Genomic DNA, 15,502 nt, shown 5'->3' on the forward strand with positions numbered 1-15,502 from the left:
TTAAGAATCCGCCTGCCAATGCAGGGGACATGGGTTCGATCCCTGGTCCGGGAAGATCGCACATGCTACGAAGCAACTAAGCCCATGTGCCACAACTACTGAGGCTGTGCTCTAGAGCCCACAAGCCACAACTACTGAGCCTGTGTGCCACAACTACTGAAGTCTGTGCGCCTAGAGCCCGTGCTCTGCAACAACAGAAGCCACTGCAATGAGAAGCCCGTGCACCGCAACAAAGAGTAGCCCCTGCTTGCCACAAAGCCCGTGTGGCAGCAACAAAGACCCAACACAGCCAAAAATAAATAAATAAATTTATTTTAAAAATGTACACTACACATACTGCACTGTTTATAGTAATCAAATGTAGGTACTTATACTGCCAGTCAGTTAAAATGCATTAACTGGGTATCTAAGATGAAACCAGGATCATGTCATCCCTTCCAAGTTAGTATATGTATCATAAGCTTAAGTTTTAAATATTCTAACAGCAAACATCAATTTCAGCATGTATTTAGGAAAAAGCATATAGATACCAAAGACATACATTAGATAATTTTCACAGTTTAAGCTTCCTCTGGCTCTAGATAGCATGTGCCTTATGTTCAAAATTTCAGAATCAGACATGATCACAACTCAGCACAGGCATCCCAAGCTCTATGTGCTGGAATCCACCACACTCTAATGCTTCCCACAAACCACGTTCCACACCACAAACTACTTCCCACAAACCACGTTCCACACCACAAACTACTTCCCACAAACCACGTTCCACATCACAAACTACTTAACAGCCATGGAAGGTATTCTATTCACTAAGATGGAAAGATCTTGTCATTTGAAAAAAGCAAGATGATGGGCTTCCCTGGTGGCGCAGTGGTTGAGAATCTGCCTGCCGATGCAGGAAACACGGGTTCGTGCCCTGGTCCGGGAAAATCCCACATGCTGCGGAGCAACTAAGCCTGTGAGCCGTGGCCGCTAGGCCTGAGCGTCCGGAGCCTGTGCTCCGCAACGGCAGAGGCCACAACAGTGAGAGGCCCGCATACCGCAAAAAAAAAAAAAAAAAAAAAAAAAAAAAACAAGATGCATAGCCATATTATAATATGCTACTTTTCTCAAAGATGGTGCGGGTGGGGAGTAGGGAATAAGAATCTGCTGTTTATATATATTTAACAGTTAACACTAAAATACGTTTATATTTGCTTGTAGACATTCTGGAAGAATACATAAAATCTAATACTGTGATTTTTAATAGACTGAAATAAGGATCTGGGAAGACAGGGGACAAGGATAAATTATGAGACTTTTCACTATTTAAAGATTTCTAGTTTTTAAAATGTAATAATACCTATGCAAAAAGAAAAAGATAAAAAACACACATAAAGATATACAACTGACTTCCTTAAAAAAACAGAAAAACTAAAGATGTGTCTGATTAAGTGGAGATGCCTAAATGAGCTCTCAAGTATTGCAAAAATATTTCATATTACAAAGTTCTTATTATTCCTAGAATTTTACCCTCCGGAGACAAAAAGGTAATTTAAAAAACCTTCAGGGCTTCCCTGGTGGCGCAGTGGTTGAGAGTCCGCCTGCTAATGCAGGGGACACGGGCTCGGCCCCGGTCCGGGAAGATCCCACATGCCGCGGAGCGGCTGGGCCCGTGAGCCATGGCCGCGGAGCCTGCGCGTCCGGAGCCTATGCTCCGCAACGGGAGAGGCCACAGCAGTGAGAGGCCCGCGTACCGAAAAAAAAAAAAACCTTCAGAAGAGTAATTCAATTTAAGTCATATGTCCCTCCACTCACTTTCCTCCTCAACATTCTCTTTTTTTGGTTTTAATAGGCCGAGTTCTTCAAAGGTTTCTCTCAATTAAAAGTTTAGGAATAGAAGAAACAGCAGGTTCTCTTCCTACATCCAATACCTGTAGCATTAGAGCTGGGATCTCACCTAGGACTCTATGGTTTCAACAAAAGTACAGACCTGTTATTAACTGCAAAGCCTAAACTACACCTGGCCATTATCTAAAATGTACCCTCTCATTCGTTCATCGTACACTGAACTCTGCCTACCAAGTGCCAAGCTGTGAGGACTTACTCTCTGTCCTCAAGAGCTAAAGGTGAAGCAAGTTAATCTGAACCACCAGGAGTCTGTTACTGTCAATTATATGATAATTTAAATTATCATATAAATTAAATACTTGCCAAGCGTCAAAAATATATAAAAATCTCATTTATAGGAAAGCTTACCTAATGGAACAAATTTTTACATATTGAACATTTACTGACCCCTAAAACAGAAGACAAAATATTATCAAAAGCATACTTTCAGACAAAGCAGACTGAGTGCATCAAAATCCAATCCCAATTACTTTTGAGAGTAACCTGAGAAATTTTAAAGATTTTCCTTACAGTTTCCACAGTAATACTTTAAATAATACTTGAATACATAACATAATGGCCCTCCTGACAATGACCAAGTTTTTATAACAAAAATACCATTTTTAAGTTTCTATATACAAAGTAATATGGACAAGACATAATCTCCAATATTCTATACAAGGTCTACACAAAGTTTGCAACACAAAATCCGGAACTGTTCCTTTTTCTATACACCCCACATCAGCTGTATTATGAAAAACATTGTTCAGTTCATTGTCATTCTTCAGAAAAAGCCCAATCCCCCAGATCACAGCAGTCAAGAAACAACTCAAGTCTCAAGTTCTCCAAAAAATCTTCATAAACACCTATAACCTGCACTGATCCCTCTGCCTTCCATTTAGGATTACATTAAATCCAAACTACTGATTTTGTACTTAGTACATTCCACAGTATACTGTTGGTAAATACTCAACAGAGATGCCATCTTATGCCCCCAACTATGCTGCAAGCTCACTGAAGACAGGGGAAACATCTTGCTGATTTTTTTTTTTTTTTTTTGCAGCACGCAGGCCTCCACTACCATGGCCTCTCCCATTGCAGAGCACAGGCTCCGGATGCACAGGCTCAGCGGCCATGGTTCACAGGCCCAGCCGCTCCGCGGCATGTGGGATGTTCCCGGACCGGGGCAAGAACCTGTGTCCCCTGCATTGGCAGGCAGACTCTCAACCACTGTGCCACCAGGGAAGCCCATTGCTGATTTTTTAAAAATACTATCTACCGATGTTTGTCATGTTTTAGGTGCATGAAAAATGTAAAGTCCTTTTTCCTTCCTCTTTGTCTCCTGATGTTAAGCAGATAACACAATGAGAAAATGAGTAAGAAGTTAAAAAAGAAAGCTTTATCTAGAAACATGATGGTAAAACTAGAAAATTCCAAGGGCAAAGGGGAGATCTGAAAAGCAACCAGAGAGAAATCTTACCTTAAAATAAATCACAGCTAGGCAGATTGCAGACTTTGCAAAAGCAAAAATGAAAAGCAGATGATATAGTAATATCTTTAATATGCTAAGAGAAAATAACTGTGAGCTTAGAATTCTATTACCAGCTAAAATATCTTTTTGCAAATAATGGTAAAATAAAGGTATTTTAGATTAACAAAAATTAAAAGAAACTTAATCTGCCACCACCAGATTCCCACTAAAGAAAATTTAGGCAATGAAAAGTCACAGAACATGAAAGCACTAGATAAAATTGAAAAACAATGAGCAAAATATATAGGAAATCCAAATAACTATTGACTATAAAATAATAATAATGATAATAGTATCTGGTGTAAAAAGTAAAACAAGATAGAACTAAAGTACATGACAACAACATCAAAGAAGTTAGAAAGGAAGTGAATGAAGTTTAAAAGTTTTAACAAACTTATTCTGTAATAGTTTTAGATCTGCTCAATGCTCAGAAGAGACAAAAAAAAAAAAAAAAAACCAAACAAACAAGAAGAAGAGGAGGAGGAGAAGAAGAAGAGAAAAGAACCAAGTTTCCATATATCCAACTATGGACGGCATAAAGTTCTGATGGACAGCTCTGTTGTTTAGGGGCATCTCAATCTTGGCATTATTGACATTTTGGTAACTCTTTGTTGTGAGAGGCTGTCATATGCACTGTATAATGTTTAACAGCATCCTGGCTTCTATTTACTAGATGCCAGTAGCATCCTCCTAGATGTGACAAATAAGTGTCTCCAGACATTGCCAAACATCTCCTGAGGAGGATGTGGGAGGTGGCAAAATGCCAAATGAGAACCGCTATCGTAGGTAAAGAATGGAGAAGGTGGGGTGGGGTCAACTCCTTTTTCCTTTCTCATTTTACTAAACACCTAACTTGAAATTATAGACCTTACTTTTCATAATTTAACCGTGAGAAGAAGGCTTTTTCCTTCCTTTGATAACAACTTATCTTGGATTGCATTAGCCATTAGCCTCCTTCAGAGAGAGGTGGGAAAACATACCTTTTGTTTTGCTATACAGTCGTCCCTCAGTGTCTGAGAGGGTTGTTCCAGGACTCCAGCAGATAAAAAAAGTATGAAGATGCTCAAGTCCCTTATATAAAATGGTGTAGTATTTACATACAACCTGCACACAGCTCCTGTATATTTTAACTAATCTCTAGATTACTGTAAAACCTAATGCAAGGTAAATGCTATATAAATAGTTGGTGGCAAATTCAAGTTTTACTTTCTGGAATTTTTTTTCTGACTACTTTCCATCCACAGTTGGTTGAATCCATGAATTCAGAACCCCCAGATATGAAGGGCTGACTGTAATTCCCAATTACCAGATTAATCTGCTGCTTTTGGTCCAGAAAGAAAAATAAAATCCACAGATAAACACTGAAGATTCTGTTAAAACATAGCATCACGTTCTATTCCATCAGCTTTACGTCCTACTTTATTCCATTAGAGCTGAGTTTCTCCTTTTGGGGAAGATATTTTTATTATAAAAAAAATAATCAGAGAGAATTGATAGTCACAGAGATCTACAGAGAGTCTCCCTCAAGTCTTTAGGTGAGTACTAAACAGCACACATATATGAGAAAACTACCCAAGGTACAGGGAAAGAACCATCTGAATGAATTAGAGGAAGCAAATTCAAACCTGACCACACAGTGTCTGGAATAGTTCTTGTTCTCACCAGCCACAGCAGCAAACCTCCTAATTAATTGAGAATTAGGTAGAGTACTCAGAAGACTTTGTCTCAGCTGTGGGGCAAAATTAGCCCCGGACTAAAATGCTGTTCTGGTACACCTAAGAAATTTTAAAAGCAAGACCAGAAATAATCAAACTGATCCAAAGTAACTTAACTATGTCCCAGGGAAAATAACTCAAGAATATTTATAAGAAAAATATCCAGTACTCAACAAGGTAAAATCATAATCTCTGGGATTCAGTCAAAAAGGATCAAACAAACTGAAAAGCAGAAAAAAAATTATCATAAGAAATAAGAAAAACTGATTAAAACCAATCCAGAAATAACATAAATGACAGACTGTTCAAGAAACTAGAGCAAGATTCAGCAAATTATAGCCTGTGGACCAAATCTGCCTGAAGCCTGTTTTCATTTGTTTTGTTTTGTTTTGTATGGCCTATAACCTAAGAATAGTTATTATATTTTGAAAGGGTATCTTAATAAAAAAGCAATAATAAATATGAAATAGAGACCCTATATGGTCCACAAAGCCTAAAATAATTACTGTCTGTTCCTTTACAGAAAAAGTCTCATGACCCCCTAAGCTCTAGAAATGATTGTGTAAGTAGAGACATAAGAGATATTAAAATAACTCAAATCAAACTTTTAGAGATAAAACTACAATGACTGAGATGAAAAACACACTGGATGGGATTAACAGCACTTTAGACACTGCAGAAGGAAAGAATACTAAATTTGAAGACAAGGCAGTAAAAACTACCCAAAATAAAACATAAAGAAAGAAAAATACAAAACAAAACAAAATTAAAGTTAATAGAACATCATTAAGCTGTGTGACAACTTCAGGAACCCTAATATACCTATGATAAGAGTTCCTGAAAGGAGGGAAGGGGGCAGACAATTTCTGAAAAAATAATGGCTGAAAATTTCCCACATTTGATGAAAACTTTTATAAACTCACAGATCCAAGATGCTTAACCAATGCCAAGCACAAAAAACAAAACCAAAAAAAACCTGAAGAAAACCACACCATGGTAGTGACAGGCAGAGAGTTTTTTCAGCTGCCAGGAGAAGTCAGATATTTGAAGCACACAAGAGATTCGAGCTAGCCTTTGCTGACTTTGAAGACAGAGTGAGCCACATACCAAAGAATGTGGGCAGCCTTTAGGAGCTCAGAATAACAGACAGCAAGGAAATGGGGACCTCAGTTCTACAACTGCAAGGAAATAGATTTGGCCAACAACCCGAATGAATCTGAAAGGGAATCCTTCCCCAGAGCTTCCAGGTGAGAGTTCAGTCTAGCCAATACCATGATTTGGGCCTTGTGAAATCCTGAACAGAGAACCCAGTCAAGCCCACCCAAATTGGACCTCTAGAACTCTGAGATAATAAATGGATATTTTAAGTCTCTAGTATTCTGGTAATTTCTTATACAATAACAGAAAACTAACACAAAGTCACATCATAATCAAACTGCCTAAAACCAGTGATACAAAGAAAATCTTAAAAATCAACCTGAAAAAAAAAGACATATTACATAGAGAGGAAGATTAAGAATGAGGGCATGCTTATCAGACACAATGTAAACAAGAAGACAATGCAGCTACATCTGTAGGTAACAGAAAAAGAATTGTCAACCTAGAATTCCATAACAAATGAAATATCTTTCCAGAACAAAGACAAAAAAAGAAGGTTTTTTTCAGACAAAAGCTGAAAAAATTTATCACCAGCAGACTTGCACTACAAGAAATGAATACCAGATGGAAATCTGAATCTACCTACACAAAGGCATAAAGGTGCCAGATAGGTGCACAAGTATAAACACTTTTCCTGGTTATTATTTAGATATCTTAAATGATACCTTTAAAAGACTGTTAAGGCAAAAAGAATAACAATGCATTGTGGAGTTTACAATAGATGTAGAAGGAGTCTACATCTACATGTTTTGTTTGTTCATTTATTTGTTTTGGTGGTAATAAGTGGTGAAAAATCTGACAAACAAATATGGCAGCAAATTTATCAGAATACTCATGGCTTTAATTGCCAGGTGAGGTTATGCATGTATCAAGGGAAATTCAAATTTGTTAAAATGATTAGAAATATAATTTTTGCCACACTGTTTCCTTCATCATGAAATTTATGAAATCTTCTTTGCTAAGATCCGTATCCGTGTGAAAAACATTGCAAACTCACTTTTCAGTTTTAAACTTTATATTTTGTTATTATTTCTTGATACCACCTCTTAAAAAGGCAGCAAGTGATTCAAGGTCATGTTCTGATGAAACTGATGATATGCTTGACAGTATAATAAGCGGGCTGTGGGATGCTTCAGGGAAAGGCTTTTTATTTGGGTCTATGTCCAGATTTTAGTGACATTTTATCTTGTTCAAATTGATCTCATTAAAAAGATTCACATTCTGAAGTGTTTTTCTGGATGCTTCTTTAGCGTTCTTGCCTTTGTAATTTGATTGAATCAAACTGCGCCATTAAACTCTTTAGCTTTAGGATGCACTCAGGCTCAGAGAACAAAGTAAAACCAAAGGAGACGTAACATTTTTTATACTTCTTCTATTTCCCTTTTCCCAAACTTTAAGTCTTGAGATAACCACAAATGTTAGTAATTATAATGACTGGTTTCTTTAGTTTCTATCAATTAACTGAAAACTACCCTATGTCTTCATAGAGTGACTTATGTATTTGGAATGACAGAATAGCTGAGGAGCATAAATGAACACAGAAGTAATTTATTTAATAAATATAATTTCCAAAGAAACAATAAGTCTTTTCATTTTATCCATGCTATGATTGATCTCACAGTGTCAGTTTACATTTATCATTTTAAGCAAACATTTTACCTAAAATGTGTTAAGTACTCAGCAAACTTAAAAGTATTTTACATATATTAACCCATTTAATCATCACAATAAAACTATGAGGTAGGTACTATCATCCCAATTTTACAAGTGAAACACTGGGTCTCAGAGAGTAACCTGCCCCAAGTCTCGCAGCTAGAATGTGGGGAGCCAAGATTCAAGCTCAGTCAGCTTGGATTCACAGGCCCTGCTCTTCACCTACACGCTGCCTCCCAGACTTAACATGCACAAACCTTATCCTTTTCTCCTATTCCTCATCTTAATAAATGATACTGGCACTCGCCCATGTTACCCTGGATGTCATTCCAGTTTCTTCTCTCTGCTTCATCTCCTGTCACTTAAACCAGTCATCAGACGTTACATGTACTAATAGCTAAACTATTCTCCACTGTCCCACTTTCTATATAGGCTCCACTTTCTTCATTCAGGCACATAGCATTTCTCCCTTGAACTACTGCAGCAGCTCTACTCTCAATCATTAGCTTTTTACTGCAACCATAGTAATTCTGGAAGTGAAAAAACTTGATCATTTACTTTTATTTTTAAGAAGTAGCATTTCCCACAATATTGAGTCTAAACCTATGAAAACCTAACTATGGTTTTCAAAGCCCTTCATGTGCACTATTAAGTCTCTTTTTAGACGAATTTGCTGCCACTCTCCACATGTAGCTTACATGCTAATAATACTGAAATACTTGTTTACAAAAGGTCACAAACTGTTTCATGGAGCATCCTTCATCTACACCCCCCACCCTCTTTGTCTATCTGGCAAAATCCTGTGCCCTCATTCAGCTTCATGACAGCTTCTTCTGTGAACTTAGTCTGCCTTCTCTGTGCCACCATAGAAATTTGTACAACATACCCTACTGTATTAGTTATTTCCATGGAAAGGGTATGGGGCAGATACACTACACAGAGTAACTTAAGATCAGGGATAATACCCTATTCATCATTTCTCCCAGAACCTAGCCTGTAAGCATGGAATTCAATAACCTGGGGTCACAGAAAATCTCAAATTCTCTACATTCAGACTTCAGAGGACTCAACTTTCCTAACTTCTCAAATGAAACATTATATGCATCTTTTATATTACCTTTCCAAACTAAACAGTATATTTGGATCAGTATTTCAATTCTGCTGAATAACACTCTATTGGCTATTTAAAAAATATAACTCCCAACTGTGGAAATAGATAGCAGTCAACTTACTTAACACCAACAAAAAAGCAAACCTCACTCTTTCACCAAAATATCAAAGACATAGTTCTGTCTGCGTAGCATCTTTCTCCTCCTTTTTAAGGTAATAACTGCACTCATCTTTCCTTGGTAAACTCCTCCTTGACTCTTGATGGCATCCCAGGGGTTTTCTATGGGGAAAACCCTCTTGCTTTTAGAATTAGGGGGAAGCAGGTATGCTTGGAGTTGCTGTCCTATGTTCTTCCTTGATTATATGGAGAAAGCATATCTGGGAATTGGGATGAAAAGAACCAGAGAAATAAAAGGAGGGGGAGAAGGGGTAAAAGAGAGGGAGGAGGAGATAAGGGGGAAAGGAAAGAGAAGAGAAGGAAATAAAGAGATGGAGAAAGAGAAAGAGACGAAGACAGAGGAAAAGATCTGATGACATCATGTGAACCTATATATCCATCTGGACACATAGGCAGCTTTACTCCTGCACATTCTGGTTAGAAAAGCCAACATTCTGCCTTCGTTGCTAAAACTTGATTGCAGTTTAGTTTCTCTAACTGCCAGCTGAGTGGGTCCTAATACAGAAACCCATCAATTTTTTTTTTTAGATTATTCCCTCTCCAAGAAAGTATAAAACCCATTTAATAGCATTAACAGAAATTTTGCACATCATTTTAGAATTTTAAAATTCTCCTTATCTTTTTAATCAAATTATAGAAGTAATTTAAGAAGAGAGGACAAATCTATCTGATGCTACATTCAGTCAGTGAGAGGACATAAAATTGTTTTATCTATAGTTCCATAGGACTGTCAGGAATGGCATGCAATTATGATCTTAGTGAAAAGAGAAAGATACCATATTCAAGAGCACTTTTCCTGATACAGAAAGATCCTGCCTTGCATAAAAAAGATCCAAACCAACAGAAGCATCTAACTAAACTCACATTCTGTTAACATTTATATTTTTCTCCTGAGCTCTATATTAATATCCATGGTTAAAGACATCTGGTGGGATCATTATCTACACTGCTAACACGGCAAAGAGTTTACTTACGTACTTATAATGACACATTGTATTTGAATGTATTGTTCCCCAATTATTGCCCCTTACGAACGTGCAAATTTAAACCACAATGAGAACTCTCTACACGCTATCAGAATGGTTAAAATAAAAATAATATATAAAAATATGAATTAAAATGGTTAAAATAAAAATTAAAAATAATGATATCACCAAATGCTGGCGAATATGTACAGAAACTAGATCACACTGGATTGCTGATGGGCATATAAAATTCTACTCTAGAAAGAAACTGTGGTAGTTTCTTAGAAAACTAAACATGCAACTACAATACGACCGAGTAATTGCACTCTTGGGCATTTATCCCAGAGAAATGAAAACTTATGTTTACACAAAAACCTGTACAACAATGTCTAGAGCAGCTTTAACCATGTTATAGATGCAATTATGTCCCCCCAGGTTTCATAAATTAAAGCCCTAACTCCCAAAGTGACCATATTTGGAGACAGGACCTTCAGGGAAGTAATTAAGGTTATATGAGGTCATCTGAATGGGGCCCTAATCCGATAGGGCTGATGTCCTTATAAGAAGCGGAAAAGACACCAGAGGTCTCTCTATGTACACACACAGAGAAGAGGCCATGGGGACACAGAGCGAAAACACCTGGCTGCAATCCAGGAAAAGAGTCCTCACCAGAAAACGTATCTGCTGGCACCTTGATCTGGGACTTCTAGCCTCCTGGACCGCGAAACAATAAATGTCTGTTGTTTAAGCCACCTAGGCTGTGGTTACGGCAGCCCAAACAGACTCAGAAAATTCTTAACAGTCCCAAACTGTAAATAACACAGATGTCCTTCAACAGGTTAATAGCTAAACTGTGGTCATCCATATCATGTGTGGCAGGGAGAATAATGATCCCCAATGATGTTCACATCCTAATCCATGGAACCTTTAAGTGTATTAGGTTACATGGCAAGGAGACACTAAGGCTGCAGATGGAATTAACCCATTCAGGAATCTCTTTTACTCCTATAATCTAAATTAAAATGAACAAAGTATTTATTTGAAATAAGTATGATAAAAACTAAGAAGCCTGGTTCATTCATTACATAGACAATGAATGTCAATGATGCTTTTATATGAAAAAATGTTAATATTTAATATATAAAATTAAATAAATCTTCATGATGATAATCCTTATAATGATTGGTAAGGTTTAACAAGAATTATATATATAATTATTTAATCCTATAGGCTCTCAGCCCTGGCTGCATTTCAGAATCAACTATAGAGCTCTAAAAATCATATTCAAAATATAGATATGTGGGCCACTCCCAAGAGATTATGATGTAACAGGGACCAAGGCATTTGGATTTTGAAAAAGTTCTACAGATAATTCTGATGCACAGGATGAAACCCATTAATATAAGATTTAATTACAATTTTAATCTATTATAAAAACTTATTGCAGGCAACAAAATAGTAATAATAACAAATTGGTTTAAAACTAACAAAGACATAAAATGGAATACTGTATAGTGATTTAAAATGATGCTGTAGAAATATGTCTACTGACATAGAAAGATGTATATAAGTATATATACAAACATAGAACAAAATGTGTGATATAATTCTATTTTTGTAAAAACAAAACAATCATGCACACACATGCATAGAATGGAGTGAATTTTGGTTGGCTGTAGTTATTCTTTTTGCTGCTCCTTTTGCTTGCCTATATTATTTGATATTTCTGAATGACTTCATATGACTTATATATATGAAAATAAAGCAACTTCATTTTGGTGATGAAAAGTTTAATCTTAAATAATGTACATACTTTAAACCAAATGAAGAAATATTTTACTTTGAGATAAAGCAAATATGGCAAAATTTTAACAAATGGTGAATCAAGACAAAAGGGTATAAGAATAGTACTATTCATGCATCTTTTCCATAGGACTGAAATTATTCAAAATTTAAAAGCTGAGGGAAAGTTAATTAAATAGTTTGGAATTTGGTCCTGGCCCCAAATAATATTCTATTTTATTATAGGTTGAACATTTGACCAATCAATACATGAATCTTTTAAAACAGTTTACTTAAGTCAGCTTACATAGGTTAAACCAAATATTAGCTAAAACAACCAAAATAAACATATAATTATAGAAATATATACATAAAATATACATAAATATGTTCAATGTGTAAAGAAATATATGCATATATGTGTTTTTTTAATTTAAACTCCCCTACTTCATTAGTCATGAACTGTATGTATCTCTTTACTGTATTAACCAACTAACTTTTAAAAATAATTTTTCTAATACGAATGCATTCAAAAACATACCAAGCATCAAAAATATGAACTTTATAAAATGATAATCTTACCTCATCTAAGTCTTGGATATAAACTGGTTTTTCCTCAAACCCAACTGGCATTGGTTCACTATAAGGAATCTTTACTTCTTCATATATCTTGTTGTTCTCTCTTTGGATTCCTTCTGGTAAAATCATCTATAAACATCAAAAAATAAAATCCAATAATAATACAAAACAGAAAAATTACTTTGGTAAAGATTCTTTAAGTAAAGAGAGAAAAAAACCACTATTGGTTATATGACAGCATTGGTAAATAAATTTAGCTAATTTAAAGGAAAACAAGGAAAAAACAAAACAAAAACAAACAAAAAAACATACACACACACAAAGCATTCATGAATCAGATGGCTCACATAACACATGAACCATATTACGTTGATGAATTTTAAGTGTACATTAATTAGATGGTATTACTGAAGACAAATGTAGTCAGGGAAAATGTACAATACACAGTGTAAAGTTTAGGCAAAAAGTGATGCAACTGCTAAAACTCAAAAACACAAGCTACATAAATAATGAAAGGGAGGAGAACAAATATGTTTTGAATACCTACCATGCGCTAAGAATTTTACATTAACTGCACTATCTCATTTTCCTCAATACTTAAAAATACAATTTAGCATAGAAGAGTCAACTAGTACTAGAATCACAAAAGAAACAGGGAAAAATCAATGTGTCATTTCCTCAGAACAGACATGTTATCCAAAAGTGGTCATATACCAATGCATACCTTTGCACCAGCAATGAATGCAGATGTTCTCATGGCTTCGGCCTGGGAATCATAAACGTGTGGATAACGTATTTTTTCAACATCCATGTCTCTCTGCCTGCTCAGAATTGGAACGTTTCTAGCGTTCATAAGTGCCTGCTCTCTGTAAATACAAAAACAATAGGCTAAATCTGTAATTTTTACCTTACAAAGGAAAGCATATACTAAAACAAAGTCATTATAATAACTATTTCATGCAGTCTTCCACAATAAAAGAGAAGAAATTAAACTACACAAAGGAAGTTATTAGCAATCCTGAAATTTTCTGTGTAACCATATAAGCATCAACACATTTTCAGGTACTATTTTTAGATAACATCATCTGATAAGTTTGACTTAATGTTTTTTTATTTATAATTTTCTTTGTCACAATCCAAAGATATTTAACAAAGTATAAATTCCTTTTTTTAAATGGGTTTCAATATTTAAACACCATGTATAATAATGCCTTTATTTCATTTTTCTCCTCTCTACTTCTTGATAACAGTATGGGAAAATGTATTCATTAAGGTAGGAAAGGAAAAAAAATCTCAAAATAAATTTGTGTACGCTTCGTAAAGTTTAACCTAGTGGTGTGTGCACAGCACCAAAATCCCTCACCTACGTTGATGCAACCAAGAATATTCTAATTAAGCAGATCACTGATTTTTTATCCCAGAAAATTAGGTTTTCATACAACAAAATTCTATTCTTGTAAGAAAACGTGACTAGAAATAAGAATCATCTAAGTTGTTAAAACTAAACTAAATAATGATAATGATACATTAAAGTAGCAATTACAACACAAGCATTTTTCAGCTTCTGGCTTTTATTACCTGTGTATCCGCAATTCCTTAGGATCAAAGCACAGGAGTCCTTCTGCAATTTCTCCATCTTCTCCAGCCTTTTTTTCTCGTCTGGCAATTCTTTTTTCTTCCCGGCGATACTGTTTCATTAACTGCTTCTCTTGTTCAGACTGAATAGTGACTTGACAACCGTAATTAGGTTTAGCATTTTCTCCTAAAATTTTTTTGCAATTGTCTGCAAAGCAAATTTAAGATCATATTTTACAAGCTTAACCTTTAGGGAAACCATTGTTTTCCTTCTCACCAAAACATAAGATAGCACAATGCTCTAAGAATTCTTTTTTTTTTTTTAACTGACACATTCAATTATATGTTTTAAGGAGAGTTTTTCTAAATCACAATTTCTAAATGGTATACTGGTTTTGGAAAAGTCAGCAGATATTTTCTTCTTACAGACTAAATAGTTTAATGTTATAAATTCTTGGATATAACATCAGGAACCTAAAACTTCTATATCACAATTTTGAAATAATCTGTTTATATAATTTCAATAAATATAATAATTATCAATACTAATTATCATTTACTGTTAACATAATAATAAAATAAAGATATTCTTTACATGTAAGATACTTTTCCCTATGTAATAAGCCTTACTCTGTTAAAATGTCTATATGTCACTACTAATTTATACATGAAATAAAATAAAACTAAAATACAGCTCAGGATATATTTAGAAGATGACTAAAGCTAATAAAGAAACAGTATGATCCACCTTTTCATGGAAATGCAGGCTTTTTAACCATTTTTTAAATTGAAGTTTAGTGAATTTATACTGTATTAATTTCAGATGTACAGCAAAGTGATTCAGCTATATATATATATATATATATATATATATATATATTCTTTTTCAAATTCTTTTCCATTTTAGGTTATTACAAGATATTGAATATAGTTCCCTGTGCTATACAGTAGGTCCTTGTTGTTTATCTATTTTATATATAGTAGTGTGTATATGTTAATCCCAAACTCCTAATTTATCTCCCTTCCCCATCCCCTTTGGTAAACATAAGTTTGTTTCTATGTGAGCCTACTTCTGTTTTGTAAATAAGTTCATTTGTATCTCTTTTTTAGATTTCACATACAAGTGATATAATATGATATTTGTCTTTCTCTGTCTGACTTCACGTAATATAATAATCTCTAGGTCCATCCATGTTGAGGCAAATGGGATTATATCATTCTTTTCTACAGTGGAGTAATATTCCATTGCATACATATACCACATCTTCTTTATCCATTCATCTGTCAATGGACACTTAGCTTGCTTCCATGTCTTGGCTATTGTAAATAGTGCTGCTATGAACACTGGGGTGCGTGTGTCCTTTCAAATTAGAGTTTTCTCCAGATA

At 35.1% G+C, this 15,502-nt stretch overlaps 1 protein-coding gene across 2 annotated transcripts in view; it reads right to left on the minus strand.

Moving 5' to 3' along the window:
* ASCC3 (activating signal cointegrator 1 complex subunit 3) overlaps positions 1-15,502 on the minus strand; it is a 330,850-nt gene that overhangs the window by 248,459 nt on the left and 66,889 nt on the right. For both annotated transcript variants that reach the window (XM_059035971.2, XM_067011528.1), the window contains exons 6-8: positions 14,119-14,323; positions 13,265-13,406; positions 12,544-12,669 (exon numbers count right to left, since the gene is read on the minus strand). In XM_059035971.2, coding sequence (XP_058891954.1) covers positions 12,544-12,669; positions 13,265-13,406; positions 14,119-14,323 — 473 coding nt within the window. The remainder of the gene's footprint in view (positions 1-12,543; positions 12,670-13,264; positions 13,407-14,118; positions 14,324-15,502) is intronic.

This window comes from Kogia breviceps, chromosome 13 (assembly GCF_026419965.1).
Source record: "Kogia breviceps isolate mKogBre1 chromosome 13, mKogBre1 haplotype 1, whole genome shotgun sequence".
NCBI classification, from domain to species: Eukaryota; Metazoa; Chordata; class Mammalia; order Artiodactyla; family Physeteridae; genus Kogia; species Kogia breviceps.